This window comes from Frankliniella occidentalis, unplaced genomic scaffold (assembly GCF_000697945.3).
Source record: "Frankliniella occidentalis isolate FOCC.00 unplaced genomic scaffold, Focc_3.1 Scaffold196, whole genome shotgun sequence".
Lineage (NCBI taxonomy): Eukaryota > Metazoa > Arthropoda > Insecta > Thysanoptera > Thripidae > Frankliniella > Frankliniella occidentalis.
In genome coordinates, this window is record NW_026267322.1 from 274,299 (window position 1) to 286,514 (window position 12,216).

Genomic DNA, 12,216 nt, shown 5'->3' on the forward strand with positions numbered 1-12,216 from the left:
CTCTCTCTCTCTCTCTCTCTCCGTTCATTATATCGAGCGTTCATTCATTCGTCCATTCATTCATTTATTCTTCCGCTCGCAGCAGGTCCAAACCATTCATTCAATTGTCATTCAGCGAATTGGACGCCGGTCGGGCGCCCGCTGGGCTTACCTCAGCGGTCGGCAGCAGCTGCCTCGTCACCATCACCATCAACATCCCTCCCTGATGACTACAAGGAGAAAGAGACATCCCAGGTGACCCGGCAGTGACGCGTGACATCCCAATACGTAGCGCGCGAGCCGCTTCGCTGACCTCTTTGTCTTTCTTTCTCTCTCTCTCTCTCTCTCTCTCTCTCTCTCTCTCTCTCTCTCTCTCCCTCCCTCTCTCTCTCCCTCCATCTCTCTTTCTCTCCAGCGCGTTTTTTGTTTTTACATTTTGCTCTTCTTTGTCCCTCGTTATTTTCGCAGTCCGGGGGTCCTCCTTCGCGCAGCGCGGGGTCGCCCGCCGGGGAGTCCCGTTACTAATTATTGGTTTCGGGTAACAGCTGCTGCCGTGAAGTCTCTCTTGGTCCAGCAGCGCATGACTCACTTGCAACTCTCTGGGTGCGTGCCGGGCCACGGCCACGACGGCGCATCCGGGGTCGCGTGCAGAACTGTATCAACCACACACGGTGTGCTCCTCAAATCAGCCTTTGAAAATACAGCCAGTACTGCCTCGAAAAGTTCACAATTGCACAGAGAAGGGGCAGTAGCAGTAGTAGTTTGTCAGCCACTTCAGCAACATTTTCGAACAACCTTGTACACCGTAAAAAAAATAGTCGTATCTATAGGTTTGCGGCAACGTTTTTCACGGTGTGTGTCTTACAGTAACAATTTGAAATTTGAAATTCATACAAGAAATTTGTATCAAATTAGAATTGATCGACAAAGCAAGAATGGTCTGTCGAAAACTTACGAATTGACAAAATATTTTGTAAACAAAAATTACAACAATTGTTGTATATTTACGAGGGTATTCTTTTTAACGGTGTAGCAGGGTACTATACGTTCAATATTTCGGCCGCCAGAAAGTAATTAGAGGTCGTCACCTCATCAATCTTTTTTAGCCCGCCCTTCTGCTTTTAAAAAAGCATTAAAGCGGGCTTATGCAACCGCTCTCGTGTCCGTCCGTCCGTCCGTCTGTCCGTCGTCCGTGTAAGAGGAAGGAGATGAGCTAGAGGTCTGCAAATTTCAGGGTATCTTAGGGGTCACTCCTGGACAACGAAACGCCTGGTGCAAATCCTGGCAACCACCCCTAAATGGGTGAAAGGGGGTAACAAAGAAATAGGGGTTGGTCCAAAAAGTAGAAAATCAAATATTTTTTTATGGTCTCCTAAGGGGTAACTCGTGAAAGTAGAGCCCTTTGGGCGAATATTTCGTCCGTTTGACCCTATCTTGCACCGTTTGGGCGCTAGAGTGCTTTTTTCGACGAAATACGGCGAAAATGACCGCGTTGCTCATAAAGACGTACAAGGAGGCGTCCAATCGTAAAATGTCAGAGGAAGTACCCCCCCAAAACAACACATTCTGCATCTGAAATTACCCTCGGATTTGCCGTATCTTTTACTATTTCGGCCCTAGAGGTAGATATATTGAAAACAATAGCAGAAAGTCAAGTTTTAAGACTGTTTGACAAACAATGTGCAATCTAAAAACTGAGCTGGTTCACCTTTTTTAATTCTTTAGCAAAGCAGAAGGGTGGGGTGTAGTCACGGTGTTGCCCCGTTACAGTCTCTTGTCATGTCCAGGGGGAAAATTTCTAGGGCCGCAGGCCCCTTGCCGGACGCTTTAGTTTACTCAAATATGCCAAGTGAATTACCGGTCACATTATTTATTTGATTATGCACTTCAGTAAATCGCGAGACTGAAATGGTCGGGCCGGAGGCCCGACCATCGCCGCCGGCAGGCCAAGCAGGCCCGGCCCCTGCCGAACGGAGTTGCCGGTGGAGCGAAGCGGAGCTGGCAACTCCGTTTGGCGGAAGGGCGGGCCTGCTTGTTTTTTTTTGCAATGTAGTAGAAATGCGCATTCGGCGAAGACGTCGTATCGATGGCGCGGTGTCGATGCCGCGTACCACTATTATGGTTTATGACAGTTCACCGGGGCGGCCAGGGGAGTTTCCCTTTTGCACGGCAAAGGCCCCGCCGCCGCGCTGCGCTCGGTGTCCCATTGTGACTGAGAGTGAATGTGAATATCCAGCCGATAGCCCTGCTATACAGTCGCTGTGTGCGTCCCGCCTCCTGTTGTCGGCGCATATATATACGATTTCACATTTCATTATTTCTTCTTTTTGCTCTATAGAATCGAGATGCGAATAAGCTCATATGACTGTGTTCCTTATATGGGGCGATATACCAATGTCTAGGCACTTTTCTGCCGTCGTTGAGGGCGAAAGCAAACAGACCACGTCCCGCAACATCTTAGATCACTTGGTAAAAATAACAAATAATGTGAACTTCGTTGTGACGGTGTACTCTCTAGATGTCTCGTTTATGGGTTTAGTGACACACCAAAGCACAATGCATTCTCTTTCTGCACCTATTGCTGATCCACTTGGCGGGCACCAGCGTGAGCTGTCAAGAGTCACATTAGTTGTTTTTTTTATTTACCAGAAATAAACAATTGGTAAGAATTCTTATCACAACAATTGTGCAAACAAAAAGATGCAGGCCACATACTTCTAGTTTGATAAATATTTCATGCAACGATAAAAACGAGAACCGAGCGAGATGGTCACATGTAGTGGGGCACGTAGGACCCTGATGAAGGGCCAGCTTAACCCCACTTGACCTCTACGCAAAGGCGTTCTGCGCTGGCACAACAGAAGCCCTTTCAAAAGGTCAGCCGCCAACAGAGAGCTTAAAGCCAAAACAACAACAACTGCAACCTGCTGCACTTACAGCGCACTAGAGAGCGTGGTGGGCAGTAGTAAAGCGATAGGAAACGACAGCACGGGACCATATCGTTTCTGCTTTCAATGCGGTGGCGTCTGCTTTTTTGAAAAAATAAAATAAAACAGAGCCGGAAAGTTGCGAGGGTGATTAGAAGGTGCCATCTTTACAAAAACCTGTTTTTGGTGCCTGTGTGGGTTTTTAAAAATCACCCTCTGTTTATCTTTGTTTCCGAAAAAATAAATAATTCCCGAGCTATTAATAAATGGTTTGGCGCCCCGCTAAGAGACACCAAAACAAGTTAGTCGCGCGACCCGTCGGGCCCCGCCCCGCCTCGCCCCGCCCACTTTGCTCGACACGTCAAAACTTCTTGGCTAGCCGGTCCAGCGCCGACAAGAAAAACAAATAGAGGAGACGGAAAACCGGGCGGATAGAGGAACACGGAGAGAGTGAGGGCTTACATTCTTTACTTTTAGTAAGCGTCCATGGGATGCAGGCTCAGCTCGGGCTGGTCCCCCATAGTTGAAAAGCCGTGTCGAAAACGTCACTTGAGTTTTCACCCCTTTTGCGTCGTGTGCGAAACTTGTGTTGTACGGGGGCGCCTCCGTCGCCAACGCCATCTCCACCACCGCCAGGAGCACGGCGGATGGCCCACCTGCTGGCTGCCCATTGTCCGTCCAACGCCCACCGTCTGCGTCCCCCGGCCGCTAAAGCCTGTCACGAACATTCATTCTCTCTCTGTCTCCCTCTCTCTCTCTCTCTCTCTCTCCCTCTCTCCCTCTCCTTCAGGAGTCTCAGGAGGCTACGCGCGACAACTCGCATGGTCCCCTGACCTCCTGCCCGCCACCCCGACAGGACAGACAGACAGGCAGACAGACAGACAGACAGACAGACAGACAGACAGACAGACACACACACACACACACACACACACACACACACATACATACACACAGAGTCCCACACCTACTAACTACCGCCATGCCCCTGCGGAGGATAACGCGTTTCTCCACATTCCGGCTCGCGCGCGGAACCCGACGCGACCCGACGGCACCGCGCCCCGCCCCGCCCCGCCCCGCCGCCGGCGGCACCTCCGCGTCGGAGGTCGGGTCTCTCTTCTTCGGGGGCACACACTCACTCACACACACACACACACACACACACACACACACACACACACACACACACACACACGTGTGCATGCACACCGCGAGCACACGAGATGACGACAGCAACAACAGCATCATACTGATGAGTTTTCGCTCGGCCGCCGCGCGTTCGCGACCCCCTGCCCCACCCCTCTTCTCTCTCTCTCTCTCTCTCTCTCTCTCTCTCTCTCTCTCTCTCTCTCTCTCTTTCTCTCGACACGCCCCACCCGCCGCCGCGCCCATACCGAGGAGAAAAAGTATGCAAAACAAGTAGTATGCACGCGGAGAGAAGCAAGAGCAGTGACTCTTGGCATGTCGTGCACAATAAAAATAACAATAATACTACACTTGGAAATAAGAAAAGGAAAATCTCTCCGGGTTTCCTAACATTCAGGGGTCGGCAGTGATGTTGAAGATGAATCCTTGAAGAATCCCAACCTAGTTAACACGTTTGTACGCTTTAAGAGCGGGGATGGGCGGTACTTTCAGCGACAAGCAGGAAAGGAAGGGGCAAGAAAAGCGCCGCGGTTGATGTCTGTCTTAACGGGGCGGTCAGTTCGCACGGACCGCGTTGACGTCCGCGCCGTCGCGGCGCTTCCAAGGAAACGTGAGGCGTTAAGTGCGCGCGGTCCCAGGGGCGGCGTCGAGCGGCGGCCCAGGGCGATGCGGCGGCGCAGTGGATGCGCCTCGGAGGAGGAGAAGAAAGTCGGACGTAAAAACACCCGCCCCGGAGGAGCAGCAGAGGGCTCCTGAGGAACATTCACTCTGCTCGCTCGCCCCTTTGCCAACATTCACTCACTCACTCCTCGCTCGCTCACTCGCTCGCTCCAACAGACGGGCCGACTCCATTGTTTTATATCGCACGGGTTATCACGGTTTTTACAGTCGAGTCCATAGCCGCGCGGCTCACCCTCTCCTCTGCGGAACAGAATGGGTACCGGCGCCCGCAGCCGCAGGGGAGAGGAAGACTCGCGGAGGAAGACGGACAGCCGTGAGCGCTACACGAGGTCTATAAAGCGACTTTCTTTCCGAGGATTGTGTTGTTTGAAAAGAATCAATCATGTTGATCCGAAATAACGACGAGCCGCGCGCCACCGCGGCGGGGAGGCAGAGTAATGAACGCGATAATTACATACACCTGACAATCATCTTGAGAAGAAGAAAGAAAACTGACGGAATAGAATTTGCTCTGCTTCTGGTGGTGAAAAAGTGGAATAAGAGGAAGCTAGAACAATGACTGCAGCAATGAATTACATATACTATTACAGAACTCCACTGTAATCACTCTCAGACCTGTACTGATTTATTTATTAGTAGCTTATAAAGGTTTTTATGCAGCAGGATTACTGACTAATTTGTTACTTATTCTGGACATCGTTGTAAGTAGTTCACTGATAAAAGGAAAAATTGTCAGTAATTAAAAAAGAAAGTATTTCGTATTACTGATGAAAGCAGTTGTCAGTCGCTTATAAAGGTTTTTGCGCAGCAGGAATACTGACAAAAGGTGAAAAAAATCAGTAACAGGATGAGAGTGTATCCAAGCGTGTGCGAATGCCACACACTTATAGGCGCGTGCTGACTTTTCATCCGCACACTTGCAATGCACCACACGTTGGCACAGGTGGGCGAAAATTCCAAAGGAAAATTGACAACTTAAGTTTGCGAATTGGAATTCAGGCTAAGGTTGAAAATTTCCAAAATTCTTCGGAAAATTTCCGGAAAATTCCCCAACACTTCCGGAAAATAACAAAAAACTTCCAAAGTCTAGGATATTTTTAATTTTCCCCGGAAATTTTCCGTTTTGCCCGAAATGTTCCAGAACTTTTCCAGGGCTTCCAATCCTAATTCAGGCGCACGTAGGTGGTAAAGCGACATTGACACACTTGGATTCCCAGTGCAATATTGTTATTAAGCCCGCAAACTACTGTGTGTCGTCGTTCTTGCAAGAACATCTGGATTTCGACGACTCGCAAGGGGCGCTTTCGAGGGGTCCGCAACTAGGTTCGAGCGCGTACACTGGCCGCCCGGAAAACTGGGAAGACCGGGAAGACCACCAGGAAGACCAAAGAAAACCGAAGAAGACCAATAAAGTTGTACGCCACAAATGTGACGGAAACAGAAAAATATAAGGGAAGACCGGAAAAACTTTAGGAAAGACCTAGAAATTGCAAGGAAGACTAGAAAATGTAAGGGAAGACCGATGAAAGTGCGAGAAAACCGCAGAAAATTGGAGGAAGCCTTTAGAAAATGTCAGAAAACCAAGATTGGGAAAACCAAGAAAAAGTTGGGAAGACCGGGAAAACCTTAAGAAAACCTAGGAAAACGAGGAAGCCCACCACATGTGTACACTGGCAGACCGTACTTGCGGACCCCTCGGGCGCTTTTGTGTCCTCGTGCCGTTTGCCTATGCGCACAGCTGGGCGCGCCTTGCGGAGTCACCTGTTGGAGCGGACTGTACCGTACCGCGCGGTGGCGGCAGCGGCGGCGGGAGGACGAGCAGTCGAGCCGACCACCGGCAGACCAACCAAAGCCGAGGTTATCAAATCGGGAGAGAGGTGGCCAAAAGGCGTGGGCAGGCCGGGCATTGTGGGCAACAGGTCACGGCAGGGCGCGGGCAGGGCAGGGCGCTCACACAAAGCAGCTGACCGTCTGCCGGGCCGCGCAGACCCCCCGGCCTTGCTCCCATTCCAACAGGTAGAGGATGAGCGAGCAGCGGGCTGTGAGCTGCTTCGGGGCGGTGGTCGCGACCACGGTGCGCGCATCGCGGCCACTCCAGGGTGGGCTGCGCACTACTCTAATCCTCTAATCTCACCTCCAAAAAAAGACAGTTTCTGCGTGAGCAACGTGTTGAGTGAGGACAACGAGGATTCTTTGAGAAACAAAAGATTCTAAAATATATCACTCGAAGTTTTAAGATTATGATTAGGAATCATCACTCGAAAAATAAAAGAGCGAGGAGCGAGGTGTTTCCCAATCATTACTCGAATGAAAACTTCTTTTGAAAAACTATATCACCCAAATCATATATTTTTGTCCTTGCTGTCGGAAATTTCATCATACGACATTTCATCTTTCGAAAAGACGCTTCTTTGAGCATTTGCACATTACACACATATCGGAACGCGAGAACAAGAGGGACTCGACCAGCTTTACAAATTAGGACGGGCGGAAAGGACGCGAGCGACGCGAGTCTCCCGAAACCCACACGGGATGTTTCTGCAACGACGCCTCGTTTACTGCTTCTCTTCCCTCAATAAAACAAAGGATAGCGCGACTGCAGCCTCCGCTCTTTTGTCTCTGCTCTGTTATCCGCCCAGCGCCAGAGCTTCGCGGTCAGCCAAGCGTCCTGCTGACCGCCGCCGCCGGCCAGTGTGCATGATGCAATACTCAAAGTAGTGTGTTCAAAACACACAGGTATAAAACTTTTAGCAGCGATAAAACGCACTCCTTTAGCCTCACTGTGTGCATAATATTCAAAGGGCGTCGTCGCTCGCGGTCAAATGCCTTGCCATGGATTCGTTCGTATTGCGAAAGTTTTGGCTGCTTTAAGCCTATGAGGAAATTTCTTCGCATTACAAAAGGAAGGACTCTACAGAACGTACCAAACAAAGAAAGGGACGTTTTACACTTAAGACGCTATAGCCTGAAAACGGACTATAGTTCATAGTGCAGTCCTTTTTTCTTTCGTTACACCAACTAATAGTTAGTGTTTTAGTCAAAATTCTGATCAAGTTTGATTGGAGGAAAATTCAATAAAACAGTCCTGCCCGCACTGGAAACGCAAGTGTGTGAATGTCGCACACTACACGGATAACATTTGCTTGCTCCCTTTTCGTCAATATTACACCAAGAAAAATGAAAAGTTCTACCGGGAACAACCAGAAAATATGGTTAAGGCAACAACCGTACAGGTGTATTAGCCAATGAAATGGTTTTCACCACTGGCGGATAGTTGTCTCAACACATATATAATATGATTATTCCTGAAAAAACCATGAAATAGTTCCTACAACTTTTCATTTTTTCTGCGTGTATACTATTATGAGGTGTCGCGGGTGTCACACAACTAAACGCACCTATTCTTGCTCCTCATTTAATCTTCGCCACAGTTTAATTTCCCTCCCAACAGAATCCCGACCCGCCACCATAACTAAGTGTGATTGAGACGTTTGCTACTGGGCGTGGCGGGGCGTGGCCGGGCGGAGCGCAAAGAGCTTGCGGCCGAGCGGGTGCAGCCGCTGGTGGTGGCAAGTCCGCGCGCGGGCAATTGAGCAGGCGCGTCGCGTCTAGCCTGCTAGACGGCTGGTCTGGTCAGCGGTGGCGGCGGGGGGTTCCTCTCTCTCTCCTGACGCCTCGCAACTAGCCGCGCGGTCTGACCCGTGAGGGCCCCGCACGCCGGTTTGCATACAATGGGGCCGCGGGGGCCGCCCGGGCTAGAGTTGGAGAGGAGAGGATTCGCCCCCCCCCTCTCTCTCCCCCGGCCCGGTGGGGCAAACGAGAGTGCCGCCAATATACGGGTAGAGCTGATTAGCGAGAGGCAGAGAGAGAAAGAGAGAAGAGGGAGGGGGGGGGGGATGGCCCGGTCAAACGAAATGGGTGTGGGGCGTAACGCTGTAACGGGGTCAGGTGTGTGTGTGACTGAGTGTGAGAGTGCGAGTGTGTCAGTAGCTTAACAACCAATATTTTCAGAATTTTCACACAGAAAATCAGGGTGTACGCATGTCGCCCACTTGTAGGTGAGCGAATACTTGTTTCGCTCACTTGTAGCAGGTGTGTAAGTTGTTATTTCCTCACTACTTAATGCAAGTTAGTGAATGATTATTCATTCACCTACAAGGTGAGTGAATTTAGCCGTCCACCTGCAAGCGAGCGACATTCGTACACTTGGATTTTACCGTGTAGGAGCATGGTAGGGGTGCAGCCTACTCCTAGCACAATACAGATCAAAGGGACTGTGATATACGCGGCTGTATGGAATTTCTCTCTTTGGATGTCATGGGAACACCCGGAGGTACCACAGGAGTAAAGGGAAATCGATCCAGTTTACAAAACGTGCCATTCCTGCAGCTCACATCGAACACTGCAAATAAATGGCCATATCACGGTAACGACATATTTGCTCGATAATTCCTGCATTGTATCACACACACACTGAATTGTTGAAAGTTCCATAGCATACTATAATCATGGTCATACGGAATGCAGCGTTGTATTTTCATTATACAGAACAGTGTGTAACTCAAAAATACAAGAACACCCATGCTAGAAAAATACGGGAATTTTCGTACCGACTGATGTACGTCAAAAGTGTCTAGTAAACATGTTTTCATTAAAAGTGGTCGAGAGGAAATGAAACAGAGAATACGGTACTTTTGTGTACGGGCTGGTCCATATTTAGAAACAACGGGAAGGTGCGTTTATCGCATCGTACGGTTGTCCAGTAGACTTGGAGAAACGGTTCAGACCGGCTACAAAATTACCAGAGCCAATTCCGTCAAAATTTCCGTTGTAATTCTGAACAGTGTGTCTACACAACATTTTCACGACCAATTTCCTCTCTCACGAGTGAGTCAGTTAGAGCCAGGAGGTTGGTGGCGGCAGCGGCGCAGCCGGTGGCAGCACTGGCGCAGCGCCGCGGGCGCCGCAGGTCGGTCCCGCAGGTCCCGCAGTTGGACTTCCCCGCACCGCGCGCCGTCGCCGCGCCCAGAAACACTTTCCGTAGGCCCTGGGGCGGGCCGGCCCAGCCGGCACCGGTAGCGGTCCCGCGGCTACGGCTGCTGCTACTGCTGCTGCTGCCTGCCCCCTCACCATCGACAGCTCTCAGGTCCCCCCCGGTCAAATCGGTCGTAACACCTGGGCGACGATAAGCTCGCTGAAAGTGCCGGAAGGGACGGGCGGACACGGGTGTGTGGACCTGGTGGACCACGCGGGCAGCGCACTACGGACACGGGCGCTCAGTGACTTTCCCGCCACACAGTAGCCGCACGAATAATATGCAGTTGAACATAATAATAAAAATGCCCAGCAGGAGATACAAATCCTCGCACAAAGTTGCAACTACTCGGGATTCAAAATTATTGCAGCTTGCAAGATGTGAAGGTGAACACAGACGCATCTTGCAGTGGACAAATAATTATGCCTTATGACGTTAAAAGTGAATACTGACCAGTTTATTGTCCATTATTCCGCGCAGTATTTTTTGTTAGGTGTTAGGTGTTAGGTTTTTGTAAGATGTAAGCAATGTAAAAAGAAATTAAAATGGAGGCGTACAGCTGCTGATGGGGAATCTACAGTCAGCATTCGTGATAATTTGATGCTTAACATATAATGTCACACAAAAGTGGCCAAAGTAAATCTAGGAACAAAATAAGTGTGCCAAAAAAATTGTCAAAATTTCCAATCAAACCAATGCAAGTGTGTGCATAAATCACCATTACAAAAATCGTCGTAAATTTACAACTTCTTTCTCAATAAATTTGATTAACAAAAGTCTGTCAAAAAATTATCGATATTCATTTATAACAACCAATCTTTGTGCGTCAAAAAAATTAAATATGCTTCATTTCGAGAAACTTCCCGGTAACACTTTACGAGCATATCTTACATTTCACATAAAATGGTACAGTTTTTCATTCGGCGTGTTTTTATCAATAATTTGTAAACGCTTCGAAAGAATTCGGGACGTTCCAATAAAGTACTCACGTTAGTAATCCACATGATCGCAGCGGTGTCCTTTAATATGGTTGTCACTGTCACACTCACTGGCGCACTGACTTGCACTCACACATGCGCACACACTCACTCGCGAAACACTTTAGTTTTTCGTTGTTCTTTTTTTTGCACGGAAACACAGTTTCAGTCCTGCGTCGCGCCGCTCAGTCTGTAATCCTTTCGTCCTCTCATGTGGACCGGCGCGAACCTGGCCGCAACGCAGCGACCGTTCGAATGACGCGACGGCCCGAGAGACCGGTCCTTTATAACCTCGGTGCTTCCCCACTCCTCCTGCCCCACCACCACCGCCACCGCCTCGTGTCGGGATGCGGCTGTTGGGCGGGAGGGCCGCCGGGAGGGCCCCACCGGCTCAACGGGGTAGAAGGGCCCGGCCCGGGCGCGGAGCCGGCGCCACGCGACCCCCACCCAGCAGCCGGGTGCCGACCTGCGGGGCCAGGGACAGAGACACCCCCACTCCGGACTAGCTACCCCACGCTGGAAATTGTTTTGCATGCTAGTGTGTTTGCTGCTATTTAGTTTTTAATTTCCCTCGTAGTTGTTTACTTTTCAGTTTACTGGCAATAAAAAAAAAACAAAAAAAAAAACAGTATATACGTATTACTTTTAGACGAGAATTCGACGGTGGAAAGTATTCCAACAAAAGAGGGCGGATATAGTTTAATTTTGGCACCAGCGAAGACATTAATCGCCTCAATAGCTGGTCGATGAAAACAAATCCCACTGTACTATAAAGCGCTTGTCCGGCAAGGCAAGCGGGTGGCGTGGCGGCGCCCCCCGTCTCTTGAGTTGAGACTGGGCTGACACCGGAACGGGGGGCGCCGGCCAGTCAAAGCCCCTATTCGTCAGCTCAGCGGGTGGTGTATATAGCGCTGTGGTCGCAAGGAAGGGAGACGCGGTGGTGCTAGTGAAGGCCCCCCCCCCCCTGTTTTGGAGAAAAGGTAACGATCGTCTAACAGGTGTAGTCTTCTTGCAACGGAACTAATAAATGCTCCCCGCAACGATCTGACGTATTGCGTCGTTAAACATACTTTACAATTTCTTTTAGTATATAAAAAGATTTTCCTATATATTAATAAAGGACGTTTTTATGTTTGCGCAGTATGTAACAATAACTTGTTCTTTAGTCGCGAGGTTCTCATTTAAATAGAACTCAGGGATAGTATTCCCCTAGCAATTAATTAGACATCGAACTCTTTTACAAAATGGAATACAGGCCCGAGATGAAAATACACGTAAATCATATACAGACACCTCTTTAATATCGTTTCTGGTTCCTGCATTATAATATCAACACTTCACTACTTTGAGGATAAACGATTGCTGACATAAGAACGAAAGATTTGGCTGTCGCTACTATTGCCGCAATGTCGATCATTTCCCAGCCTCCAATTTCGACACAATGAGTACGCATCACCAGGGCCTGGCAGGG

At 49.5% G+C, this 12,216-nt stretch overlaps 1 protein-coding gene across 1 annotated transcript in view; it reads right to left on the reverse strand.

Moving 5' to 3' along the window:
* Positions 1-10,996, reverse strand: part of LOC113214984 (uncharacterized) — a 39,868-nt gene extending 28,872 nt beyond the window's left edge. Inside the window, exon 1 of the mRNA XM_026434520.2 lies at positions 10,758-10,996. Within this exon, the coding sequence (XP_026290305.2) occupies positions 10,758-10,772 (15 nt within the window). The 5' untranslated portion in view covers positions 10,773-10,996. The remainder of the gene's footprint in view (positions 1-10,757) is intronic.
* Between the last annotated feature and the right edge of the window lie 1,220 nt (positions 10,997-12,216).